At 34.6% G+C, this 22,446-nt stretch overlaps 1 protein-coding gene across 1 annotated transcript in view; it reads left to right on the top strand.

Moving 5' to 3' along the window:
- LOC148819527 (uncharacterized) overlaps positions 1 to 16,997 on the top strand; it is a 119,792-nt gene extending 102,795 nt beyond the window's left edge. Inside the window, exons 15-18 of the mRNA XM_088935092.1 lie at positions 5,673 to 5,722; positions 10,014 to 10,095; positions 11,579 to 11,695; positions 15,957 to 16,997. Coding sequence (XP_088791218.1) covers positions 5,673 to 5,722; positions 10,014 to 10,095; positions 11,579 to 11,695; positions 15,957 to 16,385 — 678 coding nt within the window. The 3' untranslated portion in view covers positions 16,386 to 16,997. The remainder of the gene's footprint in view (positions 1 to 5,672; positions 5,723 to 10,013; positions 10,096 to 11,578; positions 11,696 to 15,956) is intronic.
- The last annotated feature ends 5,449 nt before the right edge of the window (positions 16,998 to 22,446 follow it).

Raw genomic sequence — 22,446 nt, 5'->3', positions numbered from 1 at the left:
TGAAGAACAGAATATACAGTACACTTGTTCACTTCATAAAATGTTCTTTACTGTGAAATCAGTTAGGAATATATCATATTTCATAAAATAAGCGTGACACAGTACAGTATGTGTTCTTCTTGATGTAGTGTTCAGATAATATTTTATGACCTTATTTAACTGAAGAAAACAAAGAAAATAAACATTCAACATTTCTACCATGTAGTTTTCAATTCTTTTTGATGCTTAGTGAGTTCAAGATTGAACAATATTTCTTGCACTGTTATTGCATGTATCAGTGCCCTAAACCGCAGACCGCAAATTCTAAGCCGTTGGATTCTCATTTTCTTACCCTCTGTTATTTTTGATTCTGAATAAGGAGGCTTCATAACATATTGTCATTCAACATCATTGTTGCATAGGTGTTTTTTGATGTTGACTCCAACCAATAAGAACAGAGTTAAGGGCCTCCGAATTGTAGCATACTGTATGAATACTCTCCGGATAAAAAAATAATTGTAGCTATATATTATCACTGTAAATTTTTTAATTATATAATTTATTTTTTTTATCAATTGTACAGCTTGTAAAACTGGAACCTAGTCTTTTCTGATAAAACCAACACAGCTCTTGTTAACAATGTCCCACAGTCAAGGGGTATTTCAGTATTTCTTTTCCAAACCTTGGTTTCATGTAGTCAAAATTTTATAGATTTCTCTTACTATGATTTTTTAAAGTATTATTTTCTATGTGGTGTCCATAAAATCTGTAGCAATAACCAACCTGTAGCAATGGCAGAGACAAGCTAACAATCAATGTCTGTTGAATAATCTATGTTTCTGAAATACACAGCTTATGAAGTATTAATTTACTGTCCTTCAATTGTTTAAACAAGCTTAGTTATTTAGTTGTAAATAAATTAACACTTGGTTTTCATTACTCATATGCATATGCTGGTTTCAATATGCAAAGCAATAGTCAATGCAACCTAGAGATGTTTTGCACTATTTAATTAGGTGAAAAATACATTATCTTTAATTTAGGCCGACTGTTAGGCTCAAAACTGAGTGATTTTTGAGATTTCATCAAGCTGTCTGCCTTCTTTTTGTCAAATTCAGTATGAATGAAGCCAGCCTTACAACAAATAGCACTTGAGCTGAGGACAAAATGGCAGATGTAACTGTTGTTACACAGCTTTGTTAAACAAGGAGGCAAGGGTTCTCCGTATTCTAAGCTTGATGGAGAACAGTGACTAAATGGGGGCTTCTTATTAGTTGTGTAATCCTAAGAGAATGAAAAAAAAGAACCATCACCTCAGAAGCAATTCTGTAAATTGTGTGCAATAATTCTGGAGGCAATAAATAAAATCAGAAACCTGAATTACAAATGGCTTTGGATTACAGTCTGCTTAAATTCAAGTAGAACCGCTGCTGTAATTTTGCAGTAAAAACAGATTTATTTATATATATATTTGTATATGAACAGCAGTGGCTGCTGGTCAGGTAATGATTCTGTGTGTATTATCTTCATGATGATCTCTGCACTTTTTGATGAACATCTTAGTTAATGCCATAGATCATAGGACATTTTTTTGTTTTAAATAAAGAATTGGAAGTATTTTCCGATATGAAATACTGATGAAAATGGTAAGTGAGCATATGAGCTCACACAACAAAAAAAGTCCCGTTAATTACAGTAGCTGTGTAACAGAATCTGGCTCTTTTCCAGCTGTGCCATCATGTTGAACATTCACATGCCCTTTACTGGTTATACAAAACCAAGGTCACGCTGGGTTTTTATCCAGAATTTTTAGTCCTGAACATTAGATGTTATAATTTTTACAACTAATTCTATTCCACCCTCTAAAAATGTAGAATATTCTTCACACCCTAAACAGGTATACTGCAGTGCTCTGAGATGCCTGAAATTGAATAAGAGCATATAGAATTTATTTTATTTTATTATATAAATATTTATATAATATTTACCCGAATATAAGCCCCAATTTTTTTCTGATTTCAGGGTGGTACAATTGGCCTGCTGCTTACAGTATATTCAAATATAAGTAAAAAAAAATGGAAGTTTATCTAGGAAAAATTGGAACTTGTTATTGTTGTTGAACTGTTGCGTACTATAATGGACTGCTATTTTGCCTGGTTCTGGCGTGTTATTGTGATTGAGTGATAAAAATCTTTTATATTCTTTTTTAGTTATCCATAATGAACAAGAAATCACAGTACACTTTTGCATTCAAGAAGGTGATCCTCTACGTCAGGCTCCAAGGCAGTTTGGTGTGGATTTACTGTCACAACAACTAACCATTCCTGTTTCAGAGTTCAAAGTGTCCTGTGCCAGAATAACGCGCTTCAAGAGGAAGAATGGGTTTTATTTTTGTGGTGTTGTCCTAATCACTTTGCTTTAGGCTATGGAACATTGCATATCAGTTTGCTTTGATCTCATCAATCCTAAAACTCCTCTCTTCCGGATACGAGGAAGTTAACCGTATTATTTTCATTTTGTCTTTTCAAATCCTCTCCATTTTCCATAATTTATTTAAAAACAAGAGAACTTTTTAATTTTAATTTAATGCCAACCATTTCTATTCTATTGTGCTCTGTAAAATTATTTTTTCAAACTCCACAGCCCAAATTTCTGGGTGCGACTTACAGTATACTGTATTTATGGGTGGCTTATATTTGGGTAAATAGTGTAGTTCAAAAATTATTTTACTTAAAGACATTGATGCCACTCTGGTTGGCAGCAATAGGCAGCACAATCAGATTACTAAACTCTAAATAATATTACACAAAGCCTTTACTTCTAATAAATCATATTCTTACTCCAAAAGTTTTAAATGACGTGATAATTGTTTTCCAAAGTTGCAAGAACTAGAAATTGTGTAGTCATTCCCATATTTATTATAATATTTTTTAGAAAATACAATGGGAATGGAATTTATTATACGCAGTACTTTAAGTTGGGTAATAGTACTGTCATTATACTGTTATAAAATAAGTAAGCCTAATTGTCAAACCCAAAGCTCTTTGCTAATGACTGCGAGCAAATCTGTATATAGAATTTACTAATCCTCTTCAATCTTTAAATGTGAGCAACAAGATTTTACTTGTGTTGACCTATGGTATATTACTTGGTTATATTACTGTGGTATATTACTATGAATAAATCTACAGTATGTGAAAACCAGACAAGCTTGCAGACAAAAACTAATGTAATACCACGTCTTTCATAATGCTGGTACAAAAATATTGTCTCTTTTGGTATTTTGTTGAATGAGTTGTAGCCCAGGTAAACCAGTGTCTGTATTTGGTGGGATGTCAGCGATTTTAAAATAAGGCAATTTTCAGATGTGAACTGCAGACGACTCTTTCTTTCCCTGTGTTTTATGATCAAGTGATGGCAGGAGGAAATTATAGATAAATGACTTCAGGGAAGCGCATTTGTAGCTTTCTACTCATATTGAATTAGACCTCTCAATATAATGATGTTTTGTGCTATTTCAGCAGTAATGCACTGTGTAAATTAAAAATATCCAGAGCTCATTATTTTGGGCAGAGTGCATCATAAACTTATGCTAAGTGACCTGCCCATATCGCAAAAGCACATTATGGCTCAATTATATGAAAAGACTAAGAGATTTTTATATGTTTGATCAGCAGTCTATCTGACCTGTGTTTTCCAATTAGCATCCATAGCATCATTCGTTCTGGAAATCTCAGTCTTATATTCTACAGTATATGAAAGTGAGGGTCTTGCAAAGTACATTTGAGTTCCTACACCCCTTAAAACAACTGCTCTGAATTTCTAAAGCCATTTTAAATGCTAACAGCAGGTATTGGATAGCTTCAAGTACTAAATAAAATCATCTAGCATCAGCAAGCAGTTTGTTCATTTTCTAATAGAACCCTTGTCACTTATGACAATAATATGGATTTACACCAAAAATGTGTCTTCACCTGAAAACATTTTTTTTTTCCACTGAACTATAAATTGTTCAGTCTGTGCTGTACATACAGTATCATGCTGTGCATGATCTACATTTTCTGAATCAGTCTTGTGAATCCCTTGAGAAACTTTTTTTCATATTACAGAACTATTATGATTGACTTTTTTATTGCTGGTGTCTGAATGAAATTGAATTCATTAATCACTGAACAATATGAGCGTTTTATTAATTGAGATACCGGAAAAAAGCACTTAAGACAACGAAAACACTACAATACATATTGTAGATAATCTGCTTTCCTAATTGAGAAGAAACATGTTTTTAACCTTCTTGACGTGTCCGCATTCACCAAGAGAAATGAACTGACTGATTAGCAATGAGCCAACTTTATTCACCAGAGTTATTATTGCATTATTCAATTGTTTAATTACAGAATTGAGCTTAGAGCATATCTCATTAATGGTGACATTTCCAATTGTGTTTTAAAAAGTACATATTCTGTATTCAAAACTATCTACTGTAAATTAAAAAAATACCTACTGTAATAGTAATTAATTAAGGAAATGCACAGCATAATTATTTAGTGGAGCAACGACATGGAGAATCTTCCTATAAACAGTGCACACTGGAAATGCTGCATGAGCTCATTGTGAACAATGGTGTCCATGATGACTTGCATGAATGGAAATCAAGCTGTTCACTGTCTATGTTCACTGTTTTCTCTTTTACACTGTTTGTGTACTAAACATCATTGCCTCCTTGTGCACAACATTTACTGCATACTGTAGCTGTTATATTAGGACACATACTGTAGGTTTACAACAGTATAACATTGTATATTTATTATTGGAAGTGCAATACCATGCAGATTTGTTTTTCTCAGGAGTTACAGATCTGCTCAATAAAATCCTCTAATGGTTTTGTATACAGCACATGCCAGTGGGAGGCTTCTGATAGTGTAACTAGCAGAACGTAAAGAGGCTTTGCTGTGGAATATCAGCATCTCTGAGCTGACTAGAAGGGGGCAGGGGCCATCAAAAAGGGCTGGGCTGGGCAGTATTGTAGAAATGTGTGGGGTGTTGGAACAAATAAGCCAATTATATTGGTAAGGTGCCTAACAGACATGCAGACTACCACTTGTATGCAGTATCACAATTGTTTTGCAAATGTTAGTGATGGCTAAATAATTCAAAGCAGCTTAACTGCTTTCATCCTTGATTAAAGTCAAGGAAGAAGTTAGTGCTACTCTGTGAGAACAAGATTGCTTTTTCTTAATTTTCTGGGTTTAGCGAATAATACATTTTACGATTACGCAGCAGTGAAGGGTAAACAATTCTGTTTTAAAGTTAAATGTCATATAGGAATACAAGAATTTATTTCTCACTCTGCAAAGGTTTGCTGGATTTCAGAGCAGCCTGTGAATGTTTGAAATTTGATGCATGTGAAGTGTGAAGCATTTGTGGCGGAAAGTGTCTTACAGAGAAAGATTTATTTTCTATATAATGTTTTTCATGGCTCATAAACAGTGATGGATGAACTTAATTTTTACTTTAATTTCTTGCTGTTCAGTTGAGTAATTCCTCTGATATTAGAGGGGAAAAATACTCTCTTTTGATCGTCGTTATGTGTATGTAAATGTCTGAAAGCTTGACAGGAATTTTTTTAATTGTAATTTCTTTCACATGTTGTGATAAGAGTTCAGGCTTAACGAGTTTGTTTTGCCTTTTAGATTACATCTCTGCTTTCTTCTCAGCCTGGAGTTTTGAGTGAATATTTCAGGTAAAGTGGACATTTCTAGTTTTAAATGTTATTACACAAATATATTCGTACATCTGATAGTTCTTTTTCTCTATTTTTTATTATTGTAGTATTAAAAAATTTTCATGCTTGCCTTATTAGACTTACAATATGTCCAATAATATATTACTATCCTATTCAGGATGGAATAAATTCACTTATACAGATAACTTTGATCTACCCTAATTTTACAGACTAAATTTACAGTAGACAATTATTTTGAAGTACATACTGTATATGTTATTTAAGAAATCTTAAAATAGTGCCTGTATATTGTCTGATACAATATGTACTTACATTGTAAATATATGTATCATATTCTATGTACATCTAAAACCACCTTTGATCAATATTTATGATCAAACATTATTTCTCTGTGATATCTTGCACACAGTATTGCAAATATCATGAATATTTCAATGCCATCACAAGACTTCACCAGTACTTCCAAGGGGGATGGACCTTACTTGGTTAATTTCATTATATGCTCCAGAGCATCCTAGTGTAAATCTAAGAAATGTTCAAAGATGTCCCAGTCTATATACTGTACCCATTCAGCCTGCCATGGTGACTCCTGTTCACCAGGAGTGATACGATCCTGTATGTTTGCAGCATTGTTTCAGTGCAGCTGGTTTGAAACTTGTTTGACCTGTGGGCACTTGATGGGCATCAAGTAGATGCTGGTTGTGCACTGAGTAGTGAATAACAGGGATCATGCTGTCGTACGTAATGAGTCTGCCTGGAAATGACACTCCCTCATGGGCACTCAGATCCCATGTGTCACAGGATGAGAGTTTTGGAGTAGTGAATTCTGTTTTCCTTAGCAGTAGTGCAGACTGAGGATCAGGCTCTGAGTTCACAAAAAGCCCAAAGATCCATCCCTGTCAAATCAAGAATTCTATGTTTATTGCATTTCAGTGCATGTTTTATGGACATTATAGTTTGGTAGGGAGGCAACAATTCATAGCACAGTTCAGTGTAGTTTTGAAATAGGTTTATTATGAAAGACCCTCCACAGAGTCAGTCAGAGAGACGCCATTGTACTCTTCTTCCTCAAATCTTAAAGTGTAAACTGTGTGCTTTTATCCCTCAGATACTGCAGGAACAGCCTCCTATGTTACAATAAATGTCACGTTAAGGAAAAGACATGCAGTATTCAAAATGAATATCTTGGACATTGCAAACATCACAAAAGTTCAGTTGTCAAACATTCCTGAGCCTAAATACAGACCTGTCACTACCAGAGTTGCACATAAGGTTTGCTGCCTGCCAGCTCTCTTAATATCAAAACAGCTGGGTCTAACCAAGTTTTCTACAGTTTTCTAGATACCTTCCTCCTATTAAATTCTTTAATTCCAGTTCAAGGGTTAATTCAATGCTTTTCTTTTGTCCATGAATTGTTTGTCATGCTTGATAGTTTTGCTGTGCAACATTGTCTAACATTATTTCCATTCCATGGAAATAATTCTGTTCTCTTATTCAGTTGAGTGAATACATTATTTTTCAGTAATCAGAGATTGTAAAACTCAAACATCTGGATTCCCGGACCTTATTGTAGCACATTAGTTTCCTTTATCAATATATATGTCAATATTTAGAAGAATAATGTTTTTTGAAATTGAATGCAATCTGCAGAAAATTTAATTGAATAATTATATTTTTAGAAGCAGTGTTATTATTAAAATATTATGGATATTACATTTTAGAATGAAAAAATCAGTTAAACCAAATGCTGTAAAAAATATTGATCACGTTTTTCATTTTATTGACACAGCTTTACTGTATACAGTATGTAAATATGGATCTTGAGGTGTTTCTACATGTTTTGTATAAAGAAAGCACCCTGATTGAAGAACAAATTCAACTGTTGCTTGAGAGTATAGTAAGGTGATAAATGTTATTTGTGAAAATGTAAAAGATTTTAGCATTGAAAAGAAGATTTTTATAGGACCTAAACACAAAATAGGAAGCAATTATATTATACTGTATATATATATAATTATAGGTACTTTCAGAGCATCTTCTGTCTACATTGGAAATGTGTGCACCCCTATTCATTTTAAAACACAAGTTGAAATTAATTCAACTTGCTCGCTACCATTGTGAGGAATGTAGTCTCAAAATAAGGAATGTATTTTGTTACCACTGAATAGATCTAACAAAATCTAACAAAATGTCGGCATTAGTGTTTGCCAGACAATCTCCAAGATTATCTTCTACTGAAAAAGTAATGAATAAAAGACAAACAACAGAACATTTTAATATTGAAAGGATACATTGTTGGAGTAGGGAAGGTAAGAACAGGTGTAAACAGAATTTAATGAATGCATTATCATCATCCATTTCCATTGCTTCTCTGACTGCACAGCTGTCCATTAGATGAGTTTTCATTTGAGTTTTGCAAGGCTTTTAAGGCCTGTTTGTAAATTTAGATCACGGAAATTTAGATTCCTTGTTATTTCTGTTCTTTCCCTTACAAAAAGAAAAAAGATATTCTAGCAAGCTTTAAATGTATATCATGGAGGCTCTTATATTTGTAGCGCTTGACTTGCAAACCAGTGTACAGTAGAGTATGCATTTTGATGAATCCCCCATCCCTGACACCCTTTCCATGTGGAAAAACATCCACCCCTCCTCCCCTAAGTCCACCCCCTTCCTTCACAAGCATAGAGGTAGCAGTATTGAGCGGTGGGCTCACCAGAGCGTCGGATAGTTCTCCCCCGGTCCTGTGGACCTCTGCAATGGAGAGCTCCATTTGTAGGACATCAAGAAAGGAAAGAGCCCACTGAGGCTGTGGAGGGGGCAACATAGAGACCACCAGCACTGAACAACCATCCTGTTAGCAGCAGCATTAGTGGATGAATAAATCAAACAAACACTAGGGAACAATGGATATTTTTTCCCTAAAATAGTAGGCAGAGTGAAGAGGCCGGCCTCCAGAACGCTACTGCATCTGGACACTCCCACATAATGTAACAAAAGAAGCCCATTACATCTTGAAGGCTCAAAACGCTGGGGGACTCATTCGTTTATGTCTCACAGTAGTCAGACAAGGTGTGTGGATAAAATTAAAATGGATCATTTGCTGGCTGTGATTTTAGGGACAAACTTCAGATTACTCCAGACATTACCTTAAGAAATGTCTGCATCTACCAGAGGTATGGCCCTATTCCAGATTGCACTCATGTGACCTAAATGGCTTGATTTGAAATTGCTTTTGGTGTTGAGAGGGACACAGCTGTCTCAAAGGTGTAAACAATTAAATACTGCACTACATGGGGACTTTGATTTGAGGGCCCAAGGACCTTCTTATGATAAATACAGTAGATTTAGATATGCTCAATGTACCACTTACATTTACATTCTTTATCATAATAACTTTAATTAATGCAGAAGAAAATGAAAATCAGTGCCAATGCAATGCTTTTTATTCTGAATGAATAGTGGAGATAATTTAAACTCATAAATCAGAGGAAAGGATTTGCTAAGTTGGCTTTGCTATTACCAAGACAAGATTACCAAGATGTAACACTTACTGTTTTTACAGCTTTTCTTCCTTTGTTTGTGTAACATTTTCAAATTCTGTATTTAATATCTACAACACTGCTATTTCAATCACTTTCAGCAGTTGAGCTTAAAATAATTCTAAGCATCATAGTGAAATAAGATATCCTACATTTAGATGGGGCTCCAGTATTCAGTTCTGTTCTCCAGTAAAAAAAAAAATCTGCTACCTGTTCGGATTTGATGCTTCTGTTTTCATGTGTTTTAGTTAAAATGTGCTACATACAGTACACTGAACAAATCCATTTTCAGCTTTCTGAAAAAAATAAATTAAGGTGTGATTTAGGCATGAGCACCTTTGTAATGGAAAATGATTGTAACTCAAATTCAGACTTCAAGTAATTTAAACAAGTGAGATATGTACTGTATGTTAAATGATTTGTTTTGTCTCATGGTATTAGAGTTTGAGATACTGTTGCACATCGTGCTCAGGACAGGCTGGGGGATTGCTATAACTCCCTTTCTTATCTTTCTTTTAAGTTTGCATCTACAATGACTTTCTTTTCAGATAGTAAAGCAGTACAAATTCCTGTTTGAAACAGATCATCATTTACATTTTATAAGTTTGAAACAATACAGTTCCCTTTTAGCCCTGATTCCATTTATCTACAAATTGAGACGTAATTCTATTAATTCATACTCTACATTTAATTCCTAGAAATGAAAAAAGAAACTATCATATACTGTAGCTCTCTGTCTGTACTTTTAGGACAAGGCAAGGACCTCAGGCATTTCCCTGGGGAATGCCTCAGTCTGGAGCATTTAGTCAGCAAGGGCCTCAAATGGAATTTGTAAGTATGATACTTGATTGTTTCTTTATCTTTGTTAATATGTTATTAGTGTTTCTCAAACTAGTTTAACCCCACCATCAGTCCAAGTACTTCATCCATCTAGTTTCTGTACTCCTGTTTCTAAAACAGGACATTCTGCATGTTTTGTATTCAATGTAGTGCAGTATAGATATCAAAATAAGTACTACGTACTTTAATCAAAGACCTGAACTGGCAAGGGGAGACGCAGAAGACGTTTGAAGAAATGTCTATTTAAATTCAGTAAATCATAAATACCTTCATTTTCCGCCCACAATCAAAGACATATTGTAGATTAATTGGCTTTTTTAAATTTGCGCCTTGCATGAGTGTGTGCACTCACAATGTAAATGTACATTACATTTAGGCCAATTAAACACAAGTTTAACTTTGTAATCTCAAGCATCTATCAAGCTTCCTTGTGTAATATGAGTTTCACTAAATTACCATCACAAGGCATCTTTTCCACACCAAAATCAACAGTGAGTGTGGAGAAGATCTAAGCACAGATTTACTGCAATAGAGTAGTCCTACTTTATGAATTACTGCTTTATGTTCAGCAGTACAGTTTTAATGTGATTTTGATCTGACCAATAGGTACCAATACACAAGGGCATATCAACATAAAATGTAAATATAATTAAGCTAGTAGTATTACAGTTAAGACATCACTAATACCACTACAATTACAATTAGGATAGAGTGGCAATCACAAATTCTTCTGTAAAATAAACTTTATATTGTACAGTACCTACAGTAGCACATTTGAAGATGTGATGGATTATCTTGTATTGTCTCAGAGAGTATGGTAACTTTTAAGAATATGCCAGTGTTTGGACAGTTTTCTTTTCACATCATTTCATAGTGAAATTCAGTTGAATAAAAGTTTGACCAGTTTTGGTACTGTGTATTATCTTCATAAGTAAGGAGTTAAAATCTCAGCATTCATCTCTCTGCTTTGCTTCCCTTAAAACATAATTTAAACAGAAGCTGCTTTCTTTTTTCCTCCTCATTAGTAGAGATGTATTGTATTCAGTTTACCCAAGACGAGGCACCACATGTTCATATTTAGAAAAATGTATTTTACATATAATATCCCTCTCTGATGAACGACAAATGGCAGACAGACATTCGTTCTCTGCTTTGGAGCATGAAACCAGCTTTTCATGCATCATGCTTTGATGTCCCCCACAGCAAGCGCTTCTGATAATTATCTCCTTTTTGAATTATTATAACCATTGAAATCAGACTTGGAAGAGAGATGCACGCTGTAGAGTATTTATTGTGAAGTGAAATGTTATTGTTATCTTTACCGTGTGCGATATTATTTTATTTTCACCCATATACTGTGTATCCTGTGGGAAAACTTAAGTCCTTACTTAGGTGCAAGGATGGATAATTCTTTTTACACCTGGAAACAAGTCTTTTTAATCTCATCTAATATGTTCAATTATTTATTTTGCAGAATTCTTTTGGACACCCAATGGTGAGAGCACATCCATTGTATGTTGCCAAAGAGCCAAGACTCAGCTCCTCATATTTTGCTAATAATATAGGTCCTTTGGCTTATCCATGGCAGACGGTAAGGCCTGACAGTGTCTGTGAACTCTTCAAAGCTTTGATTTATTTAATCAGAATTTGCTTGCTGAATAAGAAATTGAAAAACAAGTCATATCTCAGTGAGTTGGTACAGTACAGTATGTCAGACTCAATTGCAGTATTGTGGTTAATGTGATGTGCTGTTTCTGCAATATATGAGGTGTCAGTGTAAGACAAGTTTAGTACATAATGATAAGGTACTGCTAATTAAATTAGATATGTCTGGGCTTATTCTTTTTAAAAAAAATATTGTTTCATTAGTCTATTTTGACGTTTTCTTTTCTGTATAATAGAAAATGTAAATTTTAATAATTCTGGGTTTTGTTGATGAAACTGGATTTAGTGATTCAGGAGGCTAATGTCTTGTCAGTATTCCTCCACATCTGAAAGCTTTTTCAGTCAGGAAGGCACAATTACAGTGCTTTTAGCAAAATTGATTTCTTACCACAAATCTTTTCTTCAATGAAACAACTTGTCAATAACCTTTTTTTTATACGACTCTTCCCAGTGGTAGCTCAAGTACAATAATTGCTTTTTCTTCACAGACTGACTGAAGCATCAGCCTGTGAAGTATGAGTTAAAGTTCAAATTATGTGGCCTTTGTTCTTTGCTTAGAACTACTGTACATGCTCTGAATATTTAATAAATCTTCAAGGACTGTTTGGTCTAGAGAGATTTATTTTATTAAACACATTGTAGCAGAAAATGCGTTTGCATAAACAACGTTACAGTAGTAGGCATCTGGTGTGGTACAAAATGTCTCCAAATGTTATGAAAGCATGGAAAGCGCATTTAAAACCTACTTTTACAGTCTTGTAATAAAGAAGGATATCTGCTACACCAAATCCTGCTCCTGGGGAACCACCGTGTCAGCTGGGTATCATTCTAGCTGAGCTCTAAGACTCCGGTGCTAATTGATGCCTTTAATTAATTTGCTTGCTTATTTAGACTTTTGGTTAACCTGTTTCTGCCCTAATTCATGAGTTACAGAAATACCCCACATTAACCATATTGTTTCCAACAACTTCAGCACACATACTGTAACTTCAAACAGTCAACTGCCTTTCCCTTATTTCTAACAAAACTGTTCTTAAAAGGCGATCAGTTGTAAGATTAACAGGTACAGGTGGTACCGACAAAGAGACAAATACCCAAAGCTTGCCCTTTTCCAAAGGTTGTTAGTTTCATTACTGTACATTACAGGCAGCTCATCTGAATGAGGGGAGTTCTGTAATTGGTACAGGGTTTACAAGGTTCACAGCAATTACATAGCCTATTTAAAATGTTAAAAGATGAAAGCAAATTTTAAAATATAATACAAATAATATTGCAAATAATAATACAAAGGCCAGGTTCAGGTTTGAGCACCACTGGGCTACCCGCAGCACTTCAGTTAGGCAAGTAATGTGTCATTATTAGTACTGTATGACATATTGCCATTTCAGGAGCTTAGAAACATATAAAAAATATTTAAAGGTAAATGATGAAGATTTATTTAAGGTTTAGAGTGAAGGTCTTCACCAGCACTTACAGTACACATCAGCTGCTCTTGTTTCTGTGCTGGTCTCTAAGGGAGTGATAATTCAGTTTTAGTCGTGGAGGGCAGCTTTGTACGTAATTTATAATCTTCTGTGAGGTAAGACCTGGAACCAGGAGTAGTCTAGACAGATTAGGTGAACCATTGATTCAATTCAAGTCATTAAGAGTCCGGAATAGAATGAAAATGAGAAGACATGATGGCCCTCTGGGTACAGGAGTGAACTGTCAATATACTAAGGTACTGTATGGTTTTACGAAATGTGTTATGTACTCAATTTTATTAATATTTTCCATATTAAATAGCAGACATTAACCTCTTATCTGGTTCTCACCCGGACACTTTAGTCATACTATTACAACGATGATAAGCAATCTCTGTCATTTCAGCAGTATTTAAACAGTATATTGGTACTGTACTTCAGATTTCACTTTATTCAAATGAGCAGTATCTTATCTAAAATTATTATAAATCGTAACAGAATACAGGATTTTTTGAAAATATATTATATAGGATTATTATCACAACGAGACAAATGTAATAAAGGTCTTTTTCATTAGGTGGCTGAACATTTCGAAAGCCTATTTATTTTCAAACATTTTTACTTTTCTCTGCTTTAACTTTTAAAACAAATTTCTTTAATCACCACATCTCATACAAGTTACTGCTTCTCTTGCGGTAAATTAACTTGGCAACACATTTTATTTGTTCATTAACACTAGAATTAATTAAAGACCTTGAACTGTAGTGGAGATAAATTCTTATAATTTCAGTGCTTACAAGCTGTATTACTGTTGCCCCTGATACTACCATAAACATGTTTCACAGTGATATCTTTCTAGCTTTTTCCAACGGTTCTGTGATTTTCAATCTGCATCACAGTATGTATCATAACATACTTAATACACTAATTCATAAAGCTAAAATAATTCCAATTATGTGACAAAAAACTTTTTTAAACATTCATAGGTTTCAGAAGCTAGTTTGATTTTGAGGTGGTCGAATATTCAGTTAGCTTTTTTTGATTGACTTTGTGATATAGGATGCATTACAGCAAATTATATCTATGTGTACCTCAGCTCCTTAAGTTAAACAAAAATATGTATTAGGGTGGAAATGATAATTTTCTCTGTTAAGGTTGTAGAAATTTCCCAAGAGGTTAGCAAATTGAAAAGAGCTGCCTAGTTATTGTCGTAATCTGAAGAAAATAGGAATACTGCTTAAAGAAACACATTTGAGTATTGAAGACGAAGCCTTGAGACTTGTTGCTTCCACAGTTCTGTTAATATAAACTCTAATTTAAAAAAAATAATTTATCCCTGCTATTCCACCTACAGTAGGTCTTGAATCATCACAGCAAAAACAGTGTTGTTGTGTTACATTTGCAGTAAATTTCCCTCAGTAGCTTCCTTTGAGCCAGGGGATTTGCTGCTATAAATAATGTCATTGTGCTTTAACACATTCAAACAATTCAACCAATGCTGTGCATAATTAACATATATATTAAAAACATAAAGTTTACGTGTTCGAGATTCCAATGAATGGCACCTTATGGAATTAATGCCAATTACATGGCAGAAAGGATAGTTATTTTGTCTAAACAGCATCTCAATTTGAGATTGCACTCCCGAATCACTGCAATTGTGAATTCTTTCAGATGGAGTGATTTAGTAAAAAATAAATCTCATAAATGTTCTCATAAAGCACTTGGCCCCTACTTCATGTTCTCAGAATGTAGCTGTGGTTTTGTAGCATGGAATGCTGAAAACCACACATTTTAAAATAAAAAGAACAAGAAGTGGACTGCACCATTATTCACAGAATAAGTAAGATCAAATATTGTAGAGGAACTGGGAAAAACACATATAAATGACATTAAAAAGGTTTGTTAAATGGTAGAAGAGTAATAAATCCTGAATGCTCACTTCATTATTTAGCTAGTAATACTGGAAGTTTCCTAGATGGTTTTATGTCTGGCCACAATTAGAACAATAGTCAGACAGCAAGATTCCTGTTGGACATGCAGATAGATCAAACAAAACAGACAGAATAAGACACCCATACCTACAATAAGGCTCAGGGAATTCTTCTCTGTTCTAAGAGAAGATATACTGCAGCAATATCCTCACTTGAGTTAGCCACAATTTAGCACTGTCTACTGCTCCGTCAACAAATGTAACTCATGATTTGGCAGTTTGAGCACTTCTGTAGGTCTAATGTCTTCCTGTTCACCACACTGACATTTCTGAAAATCTTTTATACATGTGATAAGTCAGGGGTGTCCAATCCTCATCTTAGAGGACTGGTGTGTCTGCAGGTTTCCAAGGTCTCTATAAAACAGAAGCACCTAGGAGAAGCTGTTAAATTGGTCCAGAAGCATTTACCTGTGTGAAAGCTGAGTTGTAATGAAAACCCAGGAGTTCAACTGCTCTCCTGGACCGGAATTGGATAGCCCTGTGATAATTTAATGAAGCCAGTACAAAGTTATGTCCTGCAATATCAAGACAAAAAGAAATGTCAGAAAAATAGTTACAAGAAACCCAAATGTAATAATACTAACTAATCAAAATGTTCAGTTGAATAAACTACGAATACAAAAATATGCAAGGTGTTTTTTGGATGAATAAAATAAAAAGTAACAATTTAAATAAATTAATAAGAAATTTTAATGGTCTTTGATGGTATCATTTTATTGTTTTTTTTACAGGCTCCTATTCCAAATACAAGACACAATGCAGAATTTCTGCGCTGTATCCAGAATCCTTCCCTGCCTCTGTACAACTCCACAGCTTATTTTCCTCACCAGCCCTTCATTTTCCCACACCATTCCAACCTCCCTGGTTCACTGGTGGATGGCGATGAAGACACAAGCAGTGGCGGATCAAAATCTACAGAGTCCCACAGTCCTCAAAGCAGTAGCGGATCGCGGACGGAACCTGGCAACAGCGGAACCGCTTTCTGTTCTGGAGCCCCCCTGTTGGACCCTGGGTCCAGAAACTACCTGCAGCTGCTGGCGTCACTGAGTTCTCAGCCAACAAGGCAGGCTGAAGGCACGCACCAGGGGCACAGAAAAGTGAAGGCCAAACGCAGGAAATTAAAATCACCTGACAGGGAGGTCGCACAGGAAGAAATGTAAGGTGAATCTTAGTAATATGCTTCATCTGAGCACATTGAACTTTAGAATATTTTATGCTAATAGATGCTCACTTATACAGTACATACTGTATATACACATATATACAAAGTGCTACCTGAAGTCTGTTCTGCTCACTGCAGATATGATGCTTCTAGTTCAGTAGTGTAAGACCCTTTACTTATGACTCATTTGTGAGGAAAAGGGAAACCCATATGAATAGCCTATGAATACCTTATGATTCAAAGTGCAATTCATATTCACACTGTAGGAAATGTTGTATCTTTTCTTATGATATTATATTAAAATATCGAGTAGGATAAAATATAATGTCAACTGAAAACAGGGGAAAACATGACAAGAAAATAATTGCAATGCAAAATGATGTTTTAGACAATAAGTCTAAATAAAAAGTCAAAAGGATTTATTTAGAATGTTATACTCTAAACCATGATCTTCACGATCGTACAACAAAAAGAAAGCACTGTCAGGTTCTTAAATTTTTCTCAATGTAAAGGTAGGAAGATAATTGAATCAAAATAATTTCCTTGGAAGTAAATCAGTTTACTGTTTAAAGTTCTGCATTGAATGAATAAATGTAATCCATTGCCTACATTTCTTATTTTCAGAGTTTTTCATTGATATCCTTTCTTACAAGTTAAAGATTCTGATATGTAGACTCAGCACTTTTCTTATCACTATGGAATTAAATATACTGTAAAGTATTAAATGTTTTTACACCAGCAATCGTTCCTCTTGTGGGTTTTAAAAATGCCACTTCTTCATTATTCATTACTGAATTATGAATGCAGTCTATCCTGTACTTGTGTCTTGACTTTAAAATTACACTTTTATATACAGCATGTCCTTTCTTCTTCGATCAATTATGGCCTCATTCTGTCATGTTGCTGAGCTTTGTGAACAAACAGTTATTGCTTTTATTTTTGGTGATAAAGTAGGGAGTTCATAGACTGCAAGCATAGCAGTGCCCTACAAACATTTTATTTTTTTTAGAATTATCTGGATAGAAAAAAAGTTACTCAAAAAGTCATTTAATTGTAATAAGTAGATTTAAAATAGTATAATTGTATTTGATATTCGTTTAAATTATAATCCACAACTATGTACAGAAATTCAGGCAGTCTAGCCTGTTTGGTAGCTAGTAGCTCATTGATTGAAGCATCTCATCCTGCTGTTTGTGGAAGATACAACAACATAGCTGGGTAGCTTGTTCCAGACTCGCACAACAAGCAGGCACCTCCTGTTCTCAATTTTCAATGCATTTCCAAGTACTTTGTGTACTCAGGTCAGTGTTTCACTACTAATTCTGAAACAGTCCACTTGTTTGACTCTGCCAATGTCTTTGAAGATACTGAATACTTGGATCAGGTCCTCTCCTAGCTTGTCCCATTGTCTTGTGGACAACATCTGACTAGTGTATGAGCTCATGGTAGAGGAAGAAGACTGACGTACATACTGTACATCATTGATGCATTTGTGAGTGTACTGTACCAGAGGAAAATACATTAAGGGCCTTGTGTACCCAAGCTAATTTACTGTATGTAAAGTTGTGCGATTAACATCAAACTTTAAGTCAGTGAATCACTGACTTTGTAGAGATATATAGTGAATATATTCTTTTACCACTGGCTATTAAAAATGAAATATACTGTAGTACAAGTTAGAGAATAAATTCTACAACAGATTAGAAGCAGGATCATGTGACTAAAAATAAATATCTCCTCCTTAATATCGCCTATAAATAACTCTTGTTACATTTTGATGGTCATTCCAACAAGCTAATGGGGAGCATACTGCCACAGACCATGACAAAAACATGAGTTTGTTTATAAAAGGTTTTTCAAATTTTTTGCATCTCTCTTGCCATCCCACCATATTACTGTACTGTATACAGTATCCAGATATTTCTGCTGGCTTGTCTTTGATTTAGCTTACTGACCACTATGGCTTAACTATCGCACTTAAAGCTAACCTCAGTTTTTAACAAAAGCATTTAGATGCAGCAAATATTTTGAATTAATTACAGTATGCCAATCAACTTCAGAAATTTGAATTGCAGCATCACACTATTCATATACCAAAGACATTCATTTATATTATCTGCCTTTGGATGCATTTTCTAATGTTCTTTTCCGCCCACCGAAATGAGCAATTATAGTAAAAAGTTCACAATTAGACTTTATGCAGCCATTGGGAGCTGTCAAAGAAACAGGCAAGTTTACACAGTGTTATGGTCTTGATTGTAGAAATCCCCATGAGTTTGAACAGCAGATACCTAAACGATTTTCAAGAGCTAATTTGATGAAAGCTTATTATATGTGAAATTAAACTGCAACAAAATCATAATAATCAGTTATTGGGTGGATATACCATACTAACCGCATTTCAGCCTGTGCCAAAAAATGTTAATTTTGTGTGTGGAAGACAAACTTTATATTTTTGAAAGACAACATTCAAGATTTTACAGCTTTGATCAAAATGCATGGATGTATTTCAGTAAATAATCTGAGTCAGCTTATTTTGTAGCAAATTTTTAAAGTAAGGAAAGATAACTGATTTTTATTTTAGGGTTAGGATAATATAGGCCATGTGGAAAATAAAATATATCAATGCATTTGCTTCAAAAATCCTCACTGATTATAATGGGTTTGATTATGACATTATTTAAAAGGCCTTTTTACAATCAAGATTTCAGTGTTGGTTATGATTGTCATAGACTTTATATTAAAATGCACAAAATCCATCTAGAAAACCATTTACACATCACCATCCCCATCAAAGAAATGGTAAAAGCTATCCTTTGTGATCATTTTTGAAAAATAGCTGTTTGTTCTACACCATACTCTGAAGCTAAAATGTTTATATTTAAGAGTTATATTTCTTACTTTAAAAATACAATGTACACTATATTAGCAAAGTGCTTGAAGCCACAAATTGATTCACAAAGTTAGACCATGCTATCATGGTCAACCATACAGCGACTAAGAAATGAATAGCTCACACTCTCTTGTTCAGATCAGCCTGTCAAGTCACATAGTGTCTCATTCCTTGAGGACAGGTCTGAAAATTAGTTTTTTTTTACTTTATACAATAAATCGAAGATGGAATATATGTAAAATTAAGTATAGTGTATGCTGTAGCAAATTATTTTTATGGTATCATTTTTCATGTATACTGTACCTCAATCTGAGAGAGTACCTTTCTCAGGTTGCATCTCAAGTAGATGTAGAGATATTTTGTTTTTCCATTTCATTTAAGACAAAGATGTGCATAGCACAGGGACACGTATAGAAATTTATTTTTATAAGAATAAGACTTTAGTTTAAATGCTCACATACAGTACATCTGTTATCAAAGCTCCATCTTCTCTTTGTGAAAATGCTTTCTGGTTATTTAAATGCAGTACAGTACATATTTTTATATGTACTATATAAATTATATTGTACAATATATTACAGTATAATTAAAATAATATTTGATTTTATATTATTATTCTACGTGACCTAAATACTGTAGCATTTTGCTATTTTGAGGGTCAAAGTAATGATTTAAATATCCTTCACCTTATAATAATGTTTACTGTCTGAGCAGCCAATCCATTTATTTTCCTTTGATTTGAAAATAGGTTTTTAAAAAATATACATGTGAAATTCCTTTCCCTGCAGTAAATTGATTTCAGATACCTTACTGTACAGTATATCATGAACAAAAGTCAGGTTCTAGCAGTGAGGGACCCTCTTTTGTTAAGCAGAATAAATTAATATGAGGATAATTAATCAGCATCTGCAGTTAATTGCAGATACATGGTGAAGAACACTTTTTTTGTCAGTTTAATCTTTGCATGCCATATGGCATGAAACAAATCAACACTTGTCTTATACAGTATAAATAGGAAGTTCATTTTTTTATGTAAACTTTGTTAATAGTGTGGCTGTCTAAAGTTTGTGTTGCAATAGAAAAGTTATACAACTTCCATCTAGTCAGTCAGAGAGAGAAGACATATCCAACACAAACATTGCAGTTCACAACAGTTAAAGTTTTTCCTACATTGTGGCATTACATTATTAATCATTCAAATACTAGACCATTCTGGAAGACATGAAATCTATGAGTCTATACTTTAATCCATCCATCTGTTTTCTATTCGCTTAATCCATTACAGGGTCATGGAGAATCCTATCCCAGAGCCTATCCTGGCAGGCAACGGGTACAAGGCAGGGTACACTGTGGATGGGGCGCCAGTCCACAGCAGGGCAGACACAGACCCACACACACTTACACCAGGGGCAGTTTTACCAGAAGCAAATTAACCCACCAACTTGTGTTTGGACTTTGAAAAGAAACCAAAGCACCTAGAGGAAACCCACACAACCACACGGGAGAACATACAAACTCCACACAGATACACCAGGAATTGAACCCTACATGTAGGCCACAGCGCTGTGAGGTAGCAATGCTGTCCTCTGTGATATAATGATTTGTTAAAGCATATAAGCAGGACATTTTGTTAGAGCTACTGTACATTTTACCACACCAACAGTTTACCATAGTTTAGGATGCTGCATTTATTTTGCATCTGTGGTAGAATTTTCAAACGTCTTCTGTCTTAAAAAGCTGATAAAAAGTTGCTACTTCATTTTCAAAGTGAACTGTGCATGTTAGTGTATACCTGCATGCAGACAGAACATGCTGTGAATATTCTGTAGCCACGCTTTCATCTTACCAATTGCTTTGACAAATTCGCAAATGTACTGTACTTGAAGTCAATAATCTGAGAGTGCCAGATAGCCTCCGCCTCCTGTTTCACAGAGTCAAGATTACTGAATTTATTGCTTCTTTTACAGGGCATCTGTCAGGAAAAGCTAAACATGTTAAGATGGGTTTATGCTATTAAATGTTGTGCAGCCTCAACTAGCCCTTTAAGTAATTCTCCAGTAACAATCAATTAGTTCTACTATACTGTATTCCAGTAAAAAAAAAAAGTCAGGCTTGGGATTTGCAAGGAAACATGTTTCTTCTTGTGTGTGAGGCAAGGTACCAGTTCCTGCAATTTAGGATTCTGGTATCAGGAATGTATTTTTGTGGGTCAGACATCCTCTTATACAGTAGATCCTCTTATAGAAAATTATACATTCGAACCAATAAAATTTTCAGAGGAAAGTCAGGAAGAGCTTAATACTACCCTGTAAATACCAATTCATGCAGGATGCAGGAGAATGTTGTGCACATGGTCCTTGGTAAATGTCATAGTGATAATGCTGGACTGCAAAAGGAAGAAACATCTTTACTGGCAGTACTGAAAGCTGTTTGGCACTGCTCACTCTCCAGACTGAAGAGCTTTTTGAACTTCTCCATCTGCACATTCTCAGTTACTGTATATATTGATGTTTTTGTAGCTCTCAGGGTGGTATTCCAAGTTTCCTATGTTCTCCAATTATCAAATCATCACATCTGAATTAGCAAACCAGACCTAATTAACATTGATTATTTGCAGTACAATATGATCAAAATTACACAGTCCAATATTGCTCTCTTACATAACCAGGTATGTTATTTATGTGTAAAACTATACAATAGTTTACAGTATATACTGTACAGTACACCACTTGATAGGATAATAGTTAATGTCTGTGGAATGGGAATCTAATAAGTATATCTTCTTTTGCTTTGAACTCCCATCGGTAGAGTTCATAATGTGAAGTGCACTTGCAGGAGTGAAAAGTAAGTCTGTCTTTGTTCATAATACAACAAGGTTGAAACATGTTTAATAATACCTAATACCTAATAATAATACCTATTTCAGAAGAGATTAAAGTGCCGACTGCCCTGCTGAAAAAGTATTCATTGCAGCTCTCTATTTCTGGTCTGTTCTTACTCTGGGGAAGGCTTGAGAGAGTGGCAGCAAGCACTTCATCAATTCAAGAGCTATGGTTCTAAAATGCAGGCAGTGACCAGTAGCGCTGAATGAGTAAAACAGGTCTATATTAATACATACTCAAGCATCTTTAAAAGACGAACTTCTTTTTTGTCTTCTGTGCCGTTC

Source organism: Atractosteus spatula, chromosome 16 (assembly GCF_055471065.1).
Source record: "Atractosteus spatula isolate fAtrSpa1 chromosome 16, fAtrSpa1.hap1, whole genome shotgun sequence".
In the NCBI taxonomy this organism is placed as follows: domain Eukaryota; kingdom Metazoa; phylum Chordata; class Actinopteri; order Semionotiformes; family Lepisosteidae; genus Atractosteus; species Atractosteus spatula.
This window is presented reverse-complemented; position numbering and strand designations above follow the sequence as displayed.